The sequence below is a fragment of the Somniosus microcephalus genome, chromosome 12 (genome assembly GCF_052327205.1).
Source record: "Somniosus microcephalus isolate GS21.2 chromosome 12, FLI_Smic_1.0, whole genome shotgun sequence".
NCBI lineage: Eukaryota > Metazoa > Chordata > Chondrichthyes > Squaliformes > Somniosidae > Somniosus > Somniosus microcephalus.
In genome coordinates, this window is record NC_140998.1 from 124,407,253 (window position 1) to 124,424,889 (window position 17,637).

At 46.4% G+C, this 17,637-nt stretch overlaps 1 protein-coding gene across 2 annotated transcripts in view; it reads right to left on the reverse strand.

Moving 5' to 3' along the window:
* Positions 1–546: 546 nt before the first annotated feature.
* fsip1 (fibrous sheath interacting protein 1) overlaps positions 547–17,637 on the reverse strand; it is a 942,743-nt gene continuing 925,652 nt past the window's right edge. For both annotated transcript variants that reach the window (XM_086003505.1, XM_086003506.1), the window contains one exon: positions 547–3,064. In XM_086003505.1, coding sequence (XP_085859631.1) covers positions 3,024–3,064 — 41 coding nt within the window. In that variant the 3' untranslated portion in view covers positions 547–3,023. The remainder of the gene's footprint in view (positions 3,065–17,637) is intronic.

The following is a 17,637-nucleotide window of genomic DNA, read 5'->3' on the forward strand; positions in this document are numbered from 1 at the left end:
TTGGAATCTGAAGCATTTTATAAGACTATCCTTACAAGGTACCACATCTGTAAAGCACTCAGAATATTTACAACCAAGCCACTCAAATGCTAACAAGTAATATAATACACTTTATGGTTCATTTACATGTGACCTTTTCTACTTACAGCTTAACACTAGATTCCTTTGCTTTCTGATAGTACACAGTTAGAATCACAAAAGACAAACCAGCAATAATAAAATGAAAAACTGCAGAGATCAACAAAACATAAATAGGAGGCCAAAATATCAATGCAACAAAATAACACTTTCCCAGTTGTAGTGTATGTATTTTGCAGAAGGAACTATATTCTGCAGCCCCTGTATACTGCAGTACCAGTAGTGACCACCCCTGTATATAAGCCTGTGTAGTAACTTTGCATAGTTAGCTCCAGTTTGTCTTCACTCAGTAAAGACCTGTTATAACCAACTCCTGCAGTCCGTGTCTCAATTACACACGGACATAATACCAGTGCAAATAGAACTATTGAAAAAGATGTTAAAGACCAAACCACTCATTGGAATTAATTCTATGAAAATCATACATTTATTTTTTTGAAAATACATTAGGGGAAAATGGTAACCAAAATAACAAGCAAAACCCAGATACCAAAACACAGCAGCTGCCACAATTAGGGCTCACCATTTTATACGCACTTCACTGAAAACGTGAGCTTTACTTATGAGTTTATTGTACTAACAGCCTGTATTGTAAATATTAAGTTCCAATTTTCATCTCCACAACATGGCAGCATAATTAAAGGGGAACAGTTGGAAGGAAATCATTTAAAGTATTTCCCACATAAATATTGAGGTGGAAAAATTGCTAACCGTATCTTCTCTCGCAGATTTCATCTCAGGTTCAATTATTGTGAGTGGGAATCAGCATGGCTTATGGAATCATACAGCACAGAAGGAGGCCATTCAGCCAATCGTGCCTGTGCCGGCTCTTTAAAAGAGTTAGCCATTTAGTCCCACTCCCCTGCTCTTTCCCCATAGCCCTGCAAAATTTTCCTTTTCAAGTATATATCCAATTCCCTTTTGAAAGTTACTATTCAATCTGCTTCCACTATCCTTCAGGCAGTGCATTGCAGATCATAACAACTCGCTGCATAAAATAATTTATGGTTAACTCTCCTCTGGTTCTTTTGCCAATTATCTTAAATCTGTGTCCTCTGGTTACCGATTCTCCTACGAGTGGAAACAGTTTCTATTTATTTACTCTATCAAAACCCCTCATAATTTTGAACACCTCTATTAAATCTCCCCTTAACCTTCTCTGCTCTAAGGAGAACAACCCCAGCTTCTCCGGTCTCCTGATATAACTGAAGTCCCTCATCCCTGGTATCTTTCCAGTAAATTTCCTTTGCATCCTCTCCAAGGCCTGACATCCTTTCTGCACCTTCTCCAAGGCCTTGCAGGTTTCCCAGTGCTCAAACACAACTCAGAACTTCAGTACCAGCAGGTGCCTAATCAGGTACCATATGAGTCGGTATTTTCCAGCCAGGCTACCCAAAATAGCAGATCTCAATAAGGCTGCGTCAACCTTGACAAAACTAAGACTGTCTCCTCCTGATTTCTTCTCCAGACTTTGTAGGGAGAGTAATTTGGTTTTCATGTAATCCCACTCCATTCAACCAGACAACTGGAAGCCTGTGTCCAGTTGTGTACCGCAGGAATCGGTGCTGGGTCCTTTGCTGTTTGTAGTGTACATTAATGATTTAGATATGAATGTAGGAGGTATGATCAGTAAGTTTGCAGATGACACAAAAATTGGTGGAGTGGTAAATAGCGAGGAGGGAAGCCTCAGGCTACAGGAGGATATAGACGGGTTGGTCAGATGGGCAGAACAATGGCAAATGGAATTTAACCCTGAAAAGTGTGAGGTGATGCATTTTGGGAGAACAAACAAGGCAAGGGAATACACAATGAATGGTAGGACCCTAGGAAGGACAGTGGATCAGAGGGACCTTGGTGTGCATGTACATAGATCCCTGAAGGCAGCAGGACAGGTAGATAAGGTGGTTAAAAAGGCATATGGGATACTTGCCTTCATTAGCCGAGGCATAGAATATAAGAGCAGGGAGGTTATGATGGAGCTGTACAAAACGTTAGTTAGGCCACAGCTGGAATACTGTGTGCAGTTCTGGTCACCACACTATAGGAGTGATGTGATTGCACTGGAGAGGGTGCAGAGGAGATTCACCAGGATGTTACCTGGGCTGGAGCGCTTCAGCTATGAAGAGAGACTGGCCAGGCTGGGGTTGTTTTCCTTAGAGCAGAGAAGGCTGAGGGGGGACCTGATTGAGGTGTACAAAATTATGAGGGGCATAGATAGGGTAGATAGAAAGGAACTTTTCCCCTTAGTAGAGGGGTCAATAACCAGGGGGCATAGTTTCAAGGTAAGGGGCAGGAGGTTTAGAGGGGATTGGAGGAAAAACTTTTTCACCCAGAGGGTGGTTGGAATCTGGAACTCACTGCCTAAAAGAGTGGCAGAGGCAGGAACCCTCACAACATTCAAGAAGCATTTAGTTGAGCACTTGAAACGCCATAGCATACAAGGCTACGGACCAAGAGCTGGAAAATGGGATTAGAATAGACAGGGCTTGATGGCCGGCGCGGACACGATGGGCCGAAGGGCCTCTTTCTGTGCTGCATAACTCTATGACTATGACTCTATGACTCTTCCCCTTGATGGCCCAAATCTGAACTTGTTTCACAAAAACGAGTTTCAATGCAAGGAACTACAACTAGATTAAAGTAATTGCAGCATAAAATAAAAATCATATTCCTTTCAAATTATTTGCTTTGTACAATGTCTGTGAATCAGTTAGCTCTGGCTAGTGAACTGGCCAACTCAAATACTAAAGATCAGAATATCACAGAGTGAGTGGCACCAACAATGTTTTCTTAGGAACAAACTCATCATTCTTTAATAAAGACTACTTCAGAAATTTCTGACATTGAATTGTAAGGATTCCAAAAATGCGGTCACAAAGTTTCTTCTACTTCGGTTCCACCTCGCTGTCAGCAACATTTTCATCATCTATGGAAAATAAAAACAATATGCAACAGTGTGAATGAAATGTTCAACATTAGAATTCTTCAGTAAACACTGTACCAATGAGTTCTCTTACAGAGCTATACAAACCAGGAAGGTCATAGGGTCAATTCCAGAAATGTTCTGAGATAGTGGGTGCTATGACTGGTCACAGTACTCCTGGATTAGGGAGGAGAAAAATCAGCCAGAGTTCCCATTGCTAATAATTTTCCAGTGATCACAGCTGGAAAGCAAACTTGCTTGAAAGTTGGGTAAGGGAAAGATCTATCTCAGCTACGATCCTTTCATAGCCTACCTCCACCCAGGGGAAAAAACTGGATATCGCCCATTTTGGGGCGCTAATATCAGCTGGGCGTAAAGTTTGGCGTCCAGCGCTAATTATCGCCTCCGACCGCAAAATTCGCCTCCATCGCCCCTGGAGGTGATTACAGCGCTAAATCAAGCACTACACACCTCTCTTAAGGTGCTAACGTCAGGAAGCGAGGCGCGACCTCAGAACGCTACAGAAGCTCAGCTGATGTCAATTACCACAGAACTCAGACAGACTGGCGCCATCCAGTTCTTAAAGGGGAGGGTCCCTCTTGCTGCCCAGCCACACCCTGCTCATTGCAGCGTTGTACCTTGGCTTGCAAACACCTAACTACTATTGAGCTTAAACTAGTGATGGATACTCAGAGGCCCAGAGAGAGAGCTCGGCGCTTTAGCGACTAGGCATTGGTGGCTCTGGTTGGCGCAGTGGAACAGCAATGGGCAGTGCTCTTTCCAGAGAGCGGCAGGAGGCCATTGCCCCGTGAGTTTAGAAGTGTGTGGAGGGAGGTGGCCCAGCATGTGTCATCGTGGAACCTGGTGCCGAGGACACATACACAGTGTCGTAAGAAGTTCAACGACCTCACTCGGGTGGTCAGGGTGAGTACCTGCTTTTCAATACCTCTACATCCCACCATCTCAACTTCACTCTATGCCCAGATGGTGTAAATACCCAACACTCATCCAACAACTATGGCCATCTCATAAAACTCACATGCACATCCCACACCTTGCAGACATTAACGGCTATTCAACTATGGTAGGCACATCTGACAAATACATGGCTGCACACTCACTCACACGCTGTCCTTTTTCTTGCAGGCCAAGCTTTCACATAATCGAAGAGAGACCCAGCGGACGGGAGGAGGACAGGCGGACCTACACCCACTCACTGAATTGGAGGACAGAGTCCACAGACTCATTGCGAGCCGGGTCATTGGCGCTATGGCCAGTGGAGAGGTCGACCCCCTTGGGGACAGCAATGGTATGTTCATCATCTTTCTCTCCTCTCTCATACCACTTCCCCCTCACAACATTAGCCTTTTACACTTTCAATCTAACTAACTGTCTCCAGTCCTTGCTCCCTTCCTGCCCCCCTGCCCTCACGCTAAAGCCACTCTTGTACATTCCTGCTTTCAGATAGTGAGCCACCAGCTGACCAGCCTGTCCCTCAGCCTGCCAGTGGCAGTGACACACCAGAGGAGGAGGAAGAGGAAGCCGGAGCCTCACCGCCTGCGTCTCTCGGGGGTGACACTTCCGACACTGGGACCACGCGTTCCCTGGAGGGGAGCAGGGGGTTAGGATCTGATGTGGGTGAAGCTCCTGAACCCAGCAGGCTGCAGCAACGCCATGAGGGAAGGGAAGCTCGGGGGCCATCTCCCCAGAGGGTGAGTAGGCGCACGAGTTCTGCTGCACAGGACTTGGATGAGGACTTCGACGTCATGGCCATGAATACACAGGTCTTGAGCATGCACACTGAGCTCATGGGTGCATTGGCAAGGGTGCCCGACAGCATGGATGCACTGGCTAGGAGCGTGGAGGAGTCCGCCACTAACACAGCTGTCATCTGTGTGCAAACCCTTGAACCCATCCTTGCCTTGTTGCAGAGGATGGTTGAATTGCAGGGAGACCGTGGGGACCCAGAGTGTAATGGGTGAGGTGGCAGGATCTATTGCAGCACAGGCCGACGCAATGCAACGGCTTAGTGCTGCAATCAAGTCATTGGCTGGTGCCATCCAGTCTCAGACTGCTCTCATGCAGTCTCAGATTGATGTCATGTAAGCGCTGACTGCTGCCATCCTCGCTGGACTGCCCACAGTCCACCGGGGATCTCACAGTACCGCAGCAGGCCAGCAATCTGTGCTTGAACAGATTGCTCTGGATGCTGAGGTGCTGCCCCATGGGAGTGGCAGTGTGTCAGTCGAGCAGGAAGGTGCTGTCCTCTCTCAGGATGACAGCATTCCTGCTCCCACCACTGCCACTCCGCCACTGCACTTGCCACTGCCTGAAACACAGCCAGCCCAGACTGCTGCCACCCATGCAGAGTTGGTGCATTCTGCAGCTGGGCTCTCCAGGTCCAGAGCTGGTCGAGGGCATCCTTCAAGGCCATCTGCAGTCTCTGGATTCGAGATTCAGCAGCCTTCCACCAGCCTTGCTGCAGCCACTGGGGCTGTATTATGGAGGAGCAGTAGGGTGGGAAGGGGGAAAGTGTGCAGGGGATGGAGATCACCCTCGAAGGCCAAAAACTAAAAATTAATAAATGGGGGGAATGTTTGTGGGAAAGTTTGATGTTCATCTTAATATATTTGTTTCCTGTTTTGACGCTTATCTCGATGTTGTGAGAACGAGTTTTGTTAGTTTATGAATTGTTGGGTTTGTTTCTAATTGTTTGTCCTGAATAAATAAGACAGAGATTGTAATATAAATTAAAAAATTTATTGTCACTTTACAACTTTGCTGAACTGACTCATTGGAGCTTTGCCCAGCAATAGGGGCTGCGGGATGCTTGCGATGATGTTCTTCTTCATCCCAGAATCCATCTTCTCTGTCAATCATTAGAAGCGGTGTCTTATCAGGACGGCCCTTGCAGAGAAAACATTGTGCGCCTCCCTCCCACGTTGGTGTTGCTGATCCTCCTCTTCATCGTCCTCCTCCTCCTACTCCTCCTCTCCCTCTTCCTCCTCCTGAGATGGTGCACCAATCTCTGGTGGCAATGGCTGGGTCCTCAGAATTGCAAGGTTGTGAAGCTTGCAGCACACAACAATGAAAAGCGAGACTCACTTGGGAGAGTACTGCAGGGCTCCTCCAGAGTGGTCAAGACACCGGAACCGTTGTTCCAACATGCCGATCGTCTGCTCAATGAGGTTCCTGGTGGTGCTATGGCTATCATTGTATTGGAGCTCAGCAGGAGTGTTGGGGTTACGGAGCGGTGTCAGGTGCCAGGTGCAGAGTGGATAACCCTTGTCCCCGAGGAGTCATCCACTAGGTTGATGCGGTGGTTGGAAGAGGTCTGGGACACCAGCCTGGTGCAGGATAAAAGCATCGTGGCTGCTGCCAGGATAGCGGGCATTGACGGCAAGGATGCGCTGTCTGTGGTCACACACCAACTGGACATTCAGAGAGTGGAAGCCATGGCAGTTTTGGAACACCTCTGCATTCTCATGAGATACCCGCAATGCCACATGCATGCAGTCAATGGCACCCTGAACCATGGGGAAGCCCGCTATCCTAGCAAAACCACATGCGTGTTCACGCAGTTTGTCCTGGGTCATGGGGAAAGAGATGTACTGCCTTCTCTTTTTGTACAGTGCATTTGTCACCTCCCGGATGCAGCAATGGACAGCGAACTGGGAGATATTCGCTATGTCCCCAGTTGAAGCCTGGAAGGAGCTGCTGGCATAGAAATTCAGAGCCACCGTCACCTTCACTGCCACTGACAGAGACGCCCTGGTCCTGAGCTGAGGCTGCAGATCTGGTTGCAGGAAGTGGCACAACTCAGTGACCACCTCCTTGCTGAAGCGCAGCCTTCTGAAACACTGCTCCTCAGAAAATGAATGTAGGAGAATTGTTCCCGGAATACCCTGGGAGGGTAAGGTCTCCTGTGCAGAGGCCTGTTGGCCCTCCTTCCTCTGGCCATGTTTGCCACTCTCTCTCTGTGCTCCTGCTGCCTCCAAAGGTGAAGCTGCAGGATGACGCCCTGAGTTATTACAGCCCCCATAAAATCTTCTAAATGTGCTAAATATGAAGCTCAGATAAACAGGAACCTCAAAAGTGGTGCTGAGGACCAAAACTCCTTAGGACGGTGTTAAATCTCTCCAGACGTCTCTCTCCCTCTCAACCTGTGTATAACAAAAATTTTGCTGAAAAGAAAAAGCGGGAAGCGCACGCCTTTAAATAGCGCTCCCCCAGCCCCTTCCTGACTTGAAAACGTTCCCCTTTACCTGTCGTTCCTAGCGGCAGGCACTAAGGCAGGGGCGTGACTCAATACCTGGTCTGGGGCGATACCGGGGCGTTGCACGCTTGCATGGCGTCATGATCTGCGGGCGCAGGAGATCGTGGCGGTAGTGTTTAGTGCCGCCGCAAAACGACAGGCCAATTTCGCGAGCGGCGCTAAAATCGCCACGCTCGGGCGCTAAGTTGCTAGCGACCCATTAGCGTCCCCGGAGGCATTAACAGGAGGTGCTAACCAACCGAATTTTCCCCCCACAATGTTTAAGCTCACACTTGAAGAATGGCCAGATACCAGAGGGCTGCTCACATCTGAGGAACCATGTTTCAGTTCGGTCTCAGCCTGCAGGAAAAGGTCAGAGTACAAAATGAGATAAACATTATGCATTTAAATATTCCGGGAACAAGAAAGGTTATGGGAAGTAATAATAAAGTAACTGTTCAAAATAAAGCAGGATTCATAAAAATAAAAAACATCAAATTGCCTGTATAGCAATATACAGAGCATTAGCATGCAAAAGTGTGATAGATCAAATAATGTGAGAAATATTTTCTTCATTGTGAAAGATTAGGAACTGTGGAGGATCAAAGGGGTTTGGCTGTCTAGATACACAAATCACTAAAAGCTAATGTACAGGTTCAAAAAGTTATCTAAAATGGTAATGGAATGTTGGCCTTTATCTCAAAGAGACTGGAATACAAAAAGGGAAGAAGTTATGCTTCAGTGGTACAGAACCTTGGTCAGACCCATAGAATCAGAGAATGATTATAACACGGAAGAAGGCCATTCGGCCCATCGAGCCTGTGCCAGCTCTCTGGAAGAGTACTTCAGTTAGTTCCACTCCCCCGCCCTTTCCCCATAGCCCTGCAAATTTCTTTCTTTCAGATTCTTATCCAACTCTCTTTCGAAAGCCATGATTGAATCTGCCTCCACTCCCTTTCAGGCAGTGCATTCCAGATCTTAACCACTCGCTGCGTAAAAAAGTTTTTCCTTATGTCACCTGTTATAAATCTCATCATCAGGAAGAAACGACTCATGAAATAACACTGGACGGCCAGCTGATGGCGCCGTCCAAGGAGTATAAATACTCGGGCGTGGGCCCAGCTTGCCCAGGGACATTTTGTAAGACAGGAACTAGTGAAGTACAACTAGACCTCCATGTTTTGAAACAAGTTGATTAAAGCCTTGCTTTATACTCAAACCAAGTGCGTAGTGAGTTTTATTACGTCAATTTAATCAACTTGATATCGACTCCACACTCGGAGTGATTTCGGGAACAGCCAGCTACGACTTCAACTGCAGAAGGGAACTCCGGCGTAGTAACCAATCCATCATGGACAAACTACTCAGACCCGCCCGTCTTGACCTGGACCCGAATTCACCTACAACTGCTAAGGTATGGAAACACTGGTATCGTACCTTCAGCAACTTCCTCAGGGTGTGTGGTGAGAATGTTCCTGATAAATTAGAGATACTTGCCAGTTATGTATCTCCTCGTGTGTTTAACTATATCAAAGACTGTGTAGACTATGACTCCGCTATCCTAATATTACAGCGACTATATGTTAAGGCCCCAAATGAAATTTTTGCTCGGCATCTACTGGCCACAATTCGACAACAACCCGAGGAATCACTTGATGAATTCCTTCAGAAACTTCGCAGGCTCAGCAAGGATTGTAATCTTAAAGCTGTCTCAGCTGAGCAGTACCAGGAGGAGTTAATTCATGATTCCATTATTAATGGGATTGCGTCTCCCTTCATACGCCAGCGTCTGTTGGAGAATAAAACCCTTGAGTTACAGGCTGCCTATGACCAGCATGTTTCCTGGACTTGGCAAAGAGGAATGCAGATACCTATCTTTTACCCCGTGCACGGGCTGCTGCTATTACATTTAATGACTCCTTCGATAGGTCTCAGGCGGAAGCCTTCACTGATGATGACTCTAACCTAGCGGATGACAATCCTACCCTAGAAGCTTTCACTGATGATGACCCCGCCCTAGCGGCATCTTGGCAATCTGGAAGGAAGTGTTTCTTCTGTGGAGGTGCGTTCCATTATAGGAAATTTTGTCCTGCTCGTAACGCAACCTGCAATCATTGCAGCAAGAGAGGTCACTTTTCTAAGGTATGCCAGTCAAGAGCCTCTGTTAGTAAGAAAGGCCACTTTTGTAAGGTATACCGGTCGAGAGCTCCTGTTAGTTTTGCAGCTACTATCTATAAAACTGCTCCTCCCCCAAGAGCCACTACTAAGGTTACAGCTGCTATCTATGAAACTGCTCCTCCCCCAAGAACCACTACTAAGGTTACAGCTGTCAAGGGTAAAACTGCTCTTCCTACCATCACAGCTGTTTTTCCCCAAAGTCTGTCCCATGCAGCCACGAAGGTTTCGGTAAATGGACACAGTTTGAGCGCACTAATCGACTCATGCAGCTCTGACAGCTTCATTAGTGAGCGGGCTGTCAGTAAGTTAAAACTGCATATTTACCCCTCAGACAGGGAAATTGCAATGGTGCTGACAACACTGACCACCAACTCTTCCGGCTTTTGTCTTGTCGACCTTATTCTCAATGGCCACACTTATTTCTCCACCCGGCTCGGGGTGCTCAAAAACCTATGCAGTGATGTGCTCCTGGGACAGGATTTCCAGAAACCACACAAAAGACTTTCGAGTTTGGAGGGTCAAAGCCGGAGCTTACTATTTCCAAAGTACCGTTTTGTGCGCTTTCGGCGGCTTCGCTCGATGAGCCCTCCTTGTTTGCCAATCTTTCCCCCCGATGTAAGCCCATAGTCACTAAATCACGATGTTTCAGCCAAGATGATCGATCCTTTATTGAGGCAGAAATCTCTCGCCTTCTAGCTGACGGTGTCATTGATCCATGTTCATCTTCCTGGCGGGCTCAAGTCGTCGTTGTTAAAAATCCTCTGAAGCAACACAAGAAACATCTTTGCATCGATTACTCGCAAACTATTAACCAGTATACCGACCTGGATGCCTACCCACTACCACGCATCGATGATATGGTCAATAACCTTGCCAACTACAAGGTATTTTCAACTTTTGATTTAAAGAGCACATATCATCAAGTACCGTTAAAGGACTCTGACAAAAAGTATACGGCCTTTGAGGCCAATGGTCGGCTTTATCAGTTTTGTCGCCTTCCATTTGGGGTCATCAATGGGGTGGCCGTCTTTCAACGGGCAATGGATAGCCTAGTCAAACAGGAGAACTTAACGGACACTTTTCCATATCTAGATAATATCACCATTGCTGGTCATGACCAGAAGGAGCATGATGCCAATCTCCAGAGGTCACGCAACCTACCAGACCAGCAGTGGGAAACTATGCTCCCTGATGTGTTGCATTCCATCAGGTCTCTTCTTTCTATGTCCACCAATGTCACGCCTCATGAGCGATTCTTCAGGTTCCAGCATCGATCCACTCACGGGACATCCCTACCGTCATGGTTGGCAGCTCCTGGCCCCGTGCTGCTCCGAAGATTCGTCCGATTTTTCAAAAACGATCTCCTCGTCGACAAGGTGGAGCTTATGGACGTTAATCCCACTTACGCGCACGTGCGGTACCCTGATGGCCGGGAGTCCACTGTTTCACTCCGAGATCTGGCTCCCTGTCCAACCGGTCCCACGGACCCAACTGATAGAGGGACCCATGGTAATGATGCCGACACTCTGCGCTCCTTTGAAGATGATGCCCTGCCTGAGACATCAAGCGATCTGCTGGCTACCCCACTGGATCCACTTAGGGAGCAGAGCGCTCCCCGTGGGATGGCCACCCCAAGCCAGGACGCCGGTCAATCCCCGGCTATCAAACAAGATGAAGCCAGCTCTGCGCCTGTGGGGACCCGCACCCGGAGTCACAATTTCCCCAGTCTCCCTCAGGTCGATCAAGGTGACACGGGCCCTGTCGATCTACCAGTACGGATCAAGCGGCCCAGGGACCAAGACACAGTCCGGGGAGACGTGCCGTCCAGCCATAAACAAAGATCTAAAAGACTGCGGCTATTTGTGGTCCGCCTAATCCATTAGGAGGAAGTCGTCGGACTTCCAAATCTTTTAGGCAGGAAGAATGTTATAAATCTCATCATCATGAAGAATCGACTCATAAAATAACACTGGACGGCCAGCTGGTGGCGCCGTCCAAGGAGTATAAATACTTGGGCGTGAGCCCAGCTTTCCCAGGGATATTTTGTAAGACAGGAACTAGTGAAGTACAACTAGACCTCCATGTTTTGAAACAAGTTGATTAAAGCCTTGCATTATACTCGAACCAAGTGCGTGGTGAGTTTTATTACGTCATCGCCTTTAGTTCTTTTGCCAATCACCTTAAATCTGTGACCTCTGGTTTTCGACCCTTCTGCCAATGGGAACAGTTTCCGGTCTATTCTGTCTAGACCCCTCATGATTTTGAACACTTCTATCAAATCTCCTCTCAATCTTCTCTGTTCCAAAGAGAACAATCCCAGCTTCTCCAGTCTATCAACGTAACTGAAGTCCCTCATTCCTGGAATCATTCTCATAAATCTTTTCTGCACCCTCTCTAAGGCCTTCACATCCTTCCTAAAGAGTGGTGCCCAGAATTGGACATAGTTCTCCAGTTGGGGCCAAACCAGTGTTTTATACAGGTTCATCATAATTTCCACAGTTTTGTACTCTACACCTTTATTCATGAAGCCCAGGATCCCTTAAGCCTTTTAAAATGCTTTCTCACCCTGCCCTGCCACCTTCAACAATTCGTGCACACATACCCCCAGGTCTCTCTGTTCGTGCACCCCCTTTAGGATTGTACCCTTGAGTTTATATGTCCTCTCCTCATTCTTTCTACCAAAATGTATCATTTCACAATTTTCTGCATTAAATTTCATCTGCCACGTGTCTACCCATTTCACCAGCCTGTCTATGTTTTCCTGAAGTCTATCACTCTCCTCCTCACTGTTCACTATACTTCCAAATTTTGTGTCATCTGCAAATTTTGAAATTGTGCCCTGTACACCCACATCTAAGTCATTAATATATATCAAGAAAAGCAGTGGTCCTAGAACCAGCCCCTGGGGAACACCACTGTATACCTTCCTCCAGTCCAAAAAACAACTGTTCTCCACTACTCTGTTTCCTATCACTTAGCCAATTCCGTATCCATGCTGCCACTGTCCCTTTTATTCCATAGGCTTCAACTTTGCTGGCAAGCCTATTATGTGACACTTTGTCAAACGCCTTTTGGAAATCCATGTACACTACGTCAACTGCATTACCCTCATCAACCCTTTCTGTTGCCTCATCAAAGAACTCAATCAAGTTAGTTAAACATGATTTGCCTTTAAGAAATCCGTGCTATCTTTCCTTAATTAATCCACACTTGTCCAAGTGACTGTTAATTTTGTCCCTGATTACTGTTTCTAAAAGCTTCCCCAATACAGAGATCAAACTGACTGGCGTGTAGTTGCTGGCTTTATCTTTACGCCCTTTTTTGAACAATGTTGTAACATTTGCAATTCTCCAGTCCTCTGGCACATTCCCCGTATCTAAGGAGGATTGGAATATTATGGCCAGTACCTCTGCGTTTTCCTCCCTCAATTCCCTTAGCGTCCTAGGATGTATCCCATCTGCTCCTGGTGACTTAGCTATTTTAAGTACAGCCAGCCTTTCTAATACCTCCTCCTTATCAATTTTTATCTCATTCAGTATCTCCACTACCTCCTCCATTACTATGTCTATGCAGCATCCTCTTCCTTGGTGAAGACAGATACAAAGTACTCGTTTAGTACCACAGCTATACCCTCTGCCTCCATGCATAGGTCTCCTTTTTGACCCTAATCGGCTCCATCCATCTTCTTACTACCCTTTTACTATTTATATGCCTGTGGAAGACTTTTGGATTACCTTTTATGTTGGCTGCCATTCTATTCTCATACCTTCTCTTTCCCCCACTTATTTTCTTTTTCACTTCTCCTCTGACCTTTCTATATATAGTCTGATTCTCAGATGTATTTTCAACCTGACATCTGTCATACGTGCTCTTTCTCTGCTTCATCATATTCTCTATCTGTTTTGTCATCCAGGGAGCCCTGACTTTAGTTGCCCTGCCTTTCCCTCTAGTGGTAATTACCTCAACTATACCTGAATTATTTCCTCTTTAAAGGCAGCCATTGCTCCATTACAGTTTTGCCTGCCAATCTTTGATTCCAGTTTACCCGGGCCAGATCCGTTCTCATTGCACTGAAATTGGTCTTCCCCCAGTTAAACATTTTTACTCTAGATTGCTCCCTGTCCTTTTCCATAGCTAATCTAAATCTTATGATACTATGATCACTGTTCCCTAAATGTTCACCGACTGACACTTGCTCCATTTGACCTACCTCATTCCCCAGAACCTGATCCAGCAATGCCTCCTCCCTCATCAAGCCGGAAACATACTGATCAAGAAAGTTCTCCTGAACACACTTCAGAAATTCTTCCCCCTCTCTGCCCTTTACACTATTACTATCCCATTCTATATTAGGATAGTTGAAGTCCCCCATTATTACTACTCTATAGTTCTTGCACCTCTCTGTATTTTCTCTGCAAATTTGCTACTCCCTATCTTTCCCACTATTTGCTGGTCTATAGAATACACCTAGTAGTGCAATGGCACCTTTATTATTTCTTAACTCTAGCCATATAGATTCTGTCCTTGACCCCTCCAGGACACCCTCCCTCTCCAGCACTGTAACATTCTCCTTGACCAATACTGCCAAACCACCTCCTATCTTTCCTTCCCTATCTTTCCTGAACACTTTATAACCAGGAATATTTAATACCCAATCCTGCCCTTTTATGAGCCAGGTCTCAGTTATTGCCACAACATCATATTCCCATGTGGCTAGTTGTGCCTGCAGCTCACTTACCTTGTTTAATACGCTTCGTGCATTCACATACATACACTGTAAACCCATCTTAGAGAATCCTGTATTCTCTCTTAGTTTGACCCCACCTAATACCTTACTATTTCTTACTTGAGTGCTCTCTGCCTCTCCCAATCCTTTGAGCACTTTATTTCCCCTTTCTAATGTTACATCCTGGTGCCCACCCCCCTGCCATATTAGTTTAAACCCTCCCCAACAGCACTAGCAAACCTCCCTGCGAGGATATTGGTTCCGACCCTGTTGAGGTGTAACCCGTCCGGCCTGTACCGGTCCCATCTCCCCCAGAACCAGTCCCAATGTCCCAGGAAACTAAAGCCCTCCCTCCTGCACCATCTCTCCAGCCACGCATTCATCTGCGCTATCTTCCTATTTCTATACTCACTAGAGCGTGGCACCGGGAGTAATCCAGAGATTATTACCTTTGAGGTCCTGCTTTTTAATCTCTTTCCTAGCTCCCTGAAATCTGCCTGCAGGGCCTCATCCCTCTTTCTACCTATGTCGTTGGTACTGATGTGGACCACGATCTCTGGCTGTTCACCCTCCCACCTCAGAATGTTCTGCAGCCACTTGGTGACATCCTTGACCCTGGCACCAGGGAGGCAACGTACCATCCTGGAGTCACGCCTGCGGTTGCAGAAGCGCCTGTCTGCTCCCCGAACTATCAAATCCCCTACCACTATTGCTTTCCCCACTTTTCTTTCTCCCCGCCCCCCTCCGCTCGTACAGCTGAGCCACCTGTGGTGCTGCAGACTTGGCTCTGGCTATATTCCCCAGAGGAACCATCGCGCTCACCAGTATTCAGAACCGAATACTGATTGGAGAGTGAGGTGCACTCAGGGGACTCCTGCACTACCTGCCTGGTCCTCCTCTTCTGTCTGGTGGTCACCCATTCCCTTTCTGCCTGCACACCCTTTATCTGCGGGGTGACCACCTCCTGAAACGTGCTATCCATGAAGCTCTCAGCCTCATGGATGCATCGCAGTGACGCCAGCTGCTGCTCAAGCTCCAAAACCCGAAGCTACAGCTCCTCCAGCTGATGACACTTCCTGCACATGTGGTTGTCCAGGGCACGGAAAGTGTCCTGGAGTCCCCACATGGCATAGGATGTGCATTCCATAGGACTGAGCTGCCCTGCCATGCCTTTACTTAACAGACTATTAACTAGAAACACTTACCAGCTACTCACCAATCAGTTCCTTCCCTGGTTGTGACATCACTTTAGCTGTTTTGCGGTTGCTGCTTTTGTTGTTGTTGTTTTCGCTGGAGGTACTCTGCCTCCTCGCTGCCGCCGCTGCTCCGGTCTGCGCTCTCTCAGGTCCTCCTGCTCAATTTATACTCCGCCTCCTGCTGTCCTGTGACGTCACTCCTTGTTTCTTTTTAAGTCTCCTCTCAGCTCCCTTTATGCCGCCGCCGCCGGCGCCTCCGCTGCCGCCGCTCCCAGTCACATCCACACTGTGTTCTGGGCCTTCTCCCATCTGGAGTACTGCGCTCAGTTTTGGGCACCAAATCTCAGGAAGGATTATAATGGCCTTAGAGGGGGTAAAGCGCAGATTTGCTAAAATAATACCAAGGCTTAAAGGGTAAATTATGAGGACAGGTTGCATAAAATTGGTTTGTATTCCCTTAAGTTTAGACGATTCAATGGGAACTTGGAAAAATATTGGTTAATAAATGAAAGTCAGCACAGATTTGTTAAAGGTAAATTGTGTTTGACTAACTTGTTTGAGTTCTTTGGTGAAGTAACGGAGAGGGTTGGTGAGGGTAGTGCGGCTGATGTTGTGTATATGGACTTTCAAAAGGCGTTTGACAGAGTACCACATAATAAGACTTGTTAGCAAAATTAAAGCCCATGGGATTAAAAAGACAGTGGCAGCATGGATAAAAAATTCTAAGGGACAGAAAGCAGAGAGTAGTGGAGAAGTTGTTTTCAGACCGGAGGGAAGTATACATTGGTGTTCCCCAGGGGTCAGTATTACGACCACTGTTCTTTTTGATATGTATTAATGAGCTGGACTTGGGCAGAAAAGTGTGAAGTGATGCATTTTGGTAGGAAGAATGAGGAGAGGCAATATGAACTACATGGAACAATTTTAAAGGAGGGTGCAGGAACAGAGAGACCGGGGGGTGTATGTACACAAATCTTTGAAGATGGCAGGACAAGTTGAGAAGGCTGTTAAAAATGCATATCAGAAGCTTGGCTTTATTAATAGAGGATTAGAGTATAAAAGCAAGGAAGTTATGATAAACCTTTATAAAACACTGGTTAGGCCTCAGCTAAAGTATTGTGTTAAATTCTAGGCACCACACTTTAGGAAGGATGTCAAAGGTTTGGAGAGGGTGCAGAAGAGATTTACTAGAATTGTACCAGAGATGAGGGACCTCAGTTATGTGGAGAGATTGGAGAAGCTGAGGTTGTTCTCCTTCGAACATAGAAGGTTAAGAGATTTGATAGAGGTGTTGCCCATTTTAGCAGTCTGTCTATGTCCTCCTGAAGTCTGTTACTATCCTCTTCATTGTTTATTACCATTCCAAGTTTCGTATCATCTGCAAACTTTGAAATTATGGCCTGTTTACGCCTTTTAAAAGTCCATATACACATCAACCTCATCAATCCACTCCATTACTTCATCAAAGAATTCAATCAAGTTAGTCAAACACAATTTGCCTTTAACAAATCCATGATGATTTTCATTTATTAACCCATATTTTTCCAGTGCCAATGAAATTTCGCCCGGATTATTGTCCCTAAAAGATTCCCCACCACCGATGTTAGGATGACTGGCCTGTAGTTGCCGGGTTTCTCCCTCTCCCCTTTTTTAAACAGGGGTGTAACATTTGCAATCCTCCAGTCCTCTGGCACTACCCCTATATCCAAAGAGGATTGGAAGATTGTGGCCAGAGCCTCCGCAATTTCCACCTTTACTCTTTCAGTAACCTAGGATGGATCCCACCTGGATTGGGTGACTTTTCTACTTTGAGGATTGCCAGCCTTTTAAGTATCTCCTATTTATTTATTTTTATCTTATCCAATATCACTACTGCCGCCTCCTTTACTGGTACAATGGCAGCATCCTATTCTCTAGTGAAGACAGATGTAAGGTACTCATTTAGTACCTCAGCAATGCCCTCTGCCTCCACATGAAGATCTCCTTTGTCGTCTCTAATCGGCCCCACCCTTCCTTTGACTACCCTTTTACTATTTATATGCTTATAAAAGACTTTTCGGTTCCCTTTTATGTTAGTCGCTAATCTATTCTCATACTCTCTCTTTGCCCCTCATTCCAGTATCAATCCCTCCAATGTTGTAATTGTACCAAGACTGCAGCTGTATAAAAGCAAGTTATTTCTTTCATTAAGATCATAACTTTTACTGTTTATTTTTCTTGA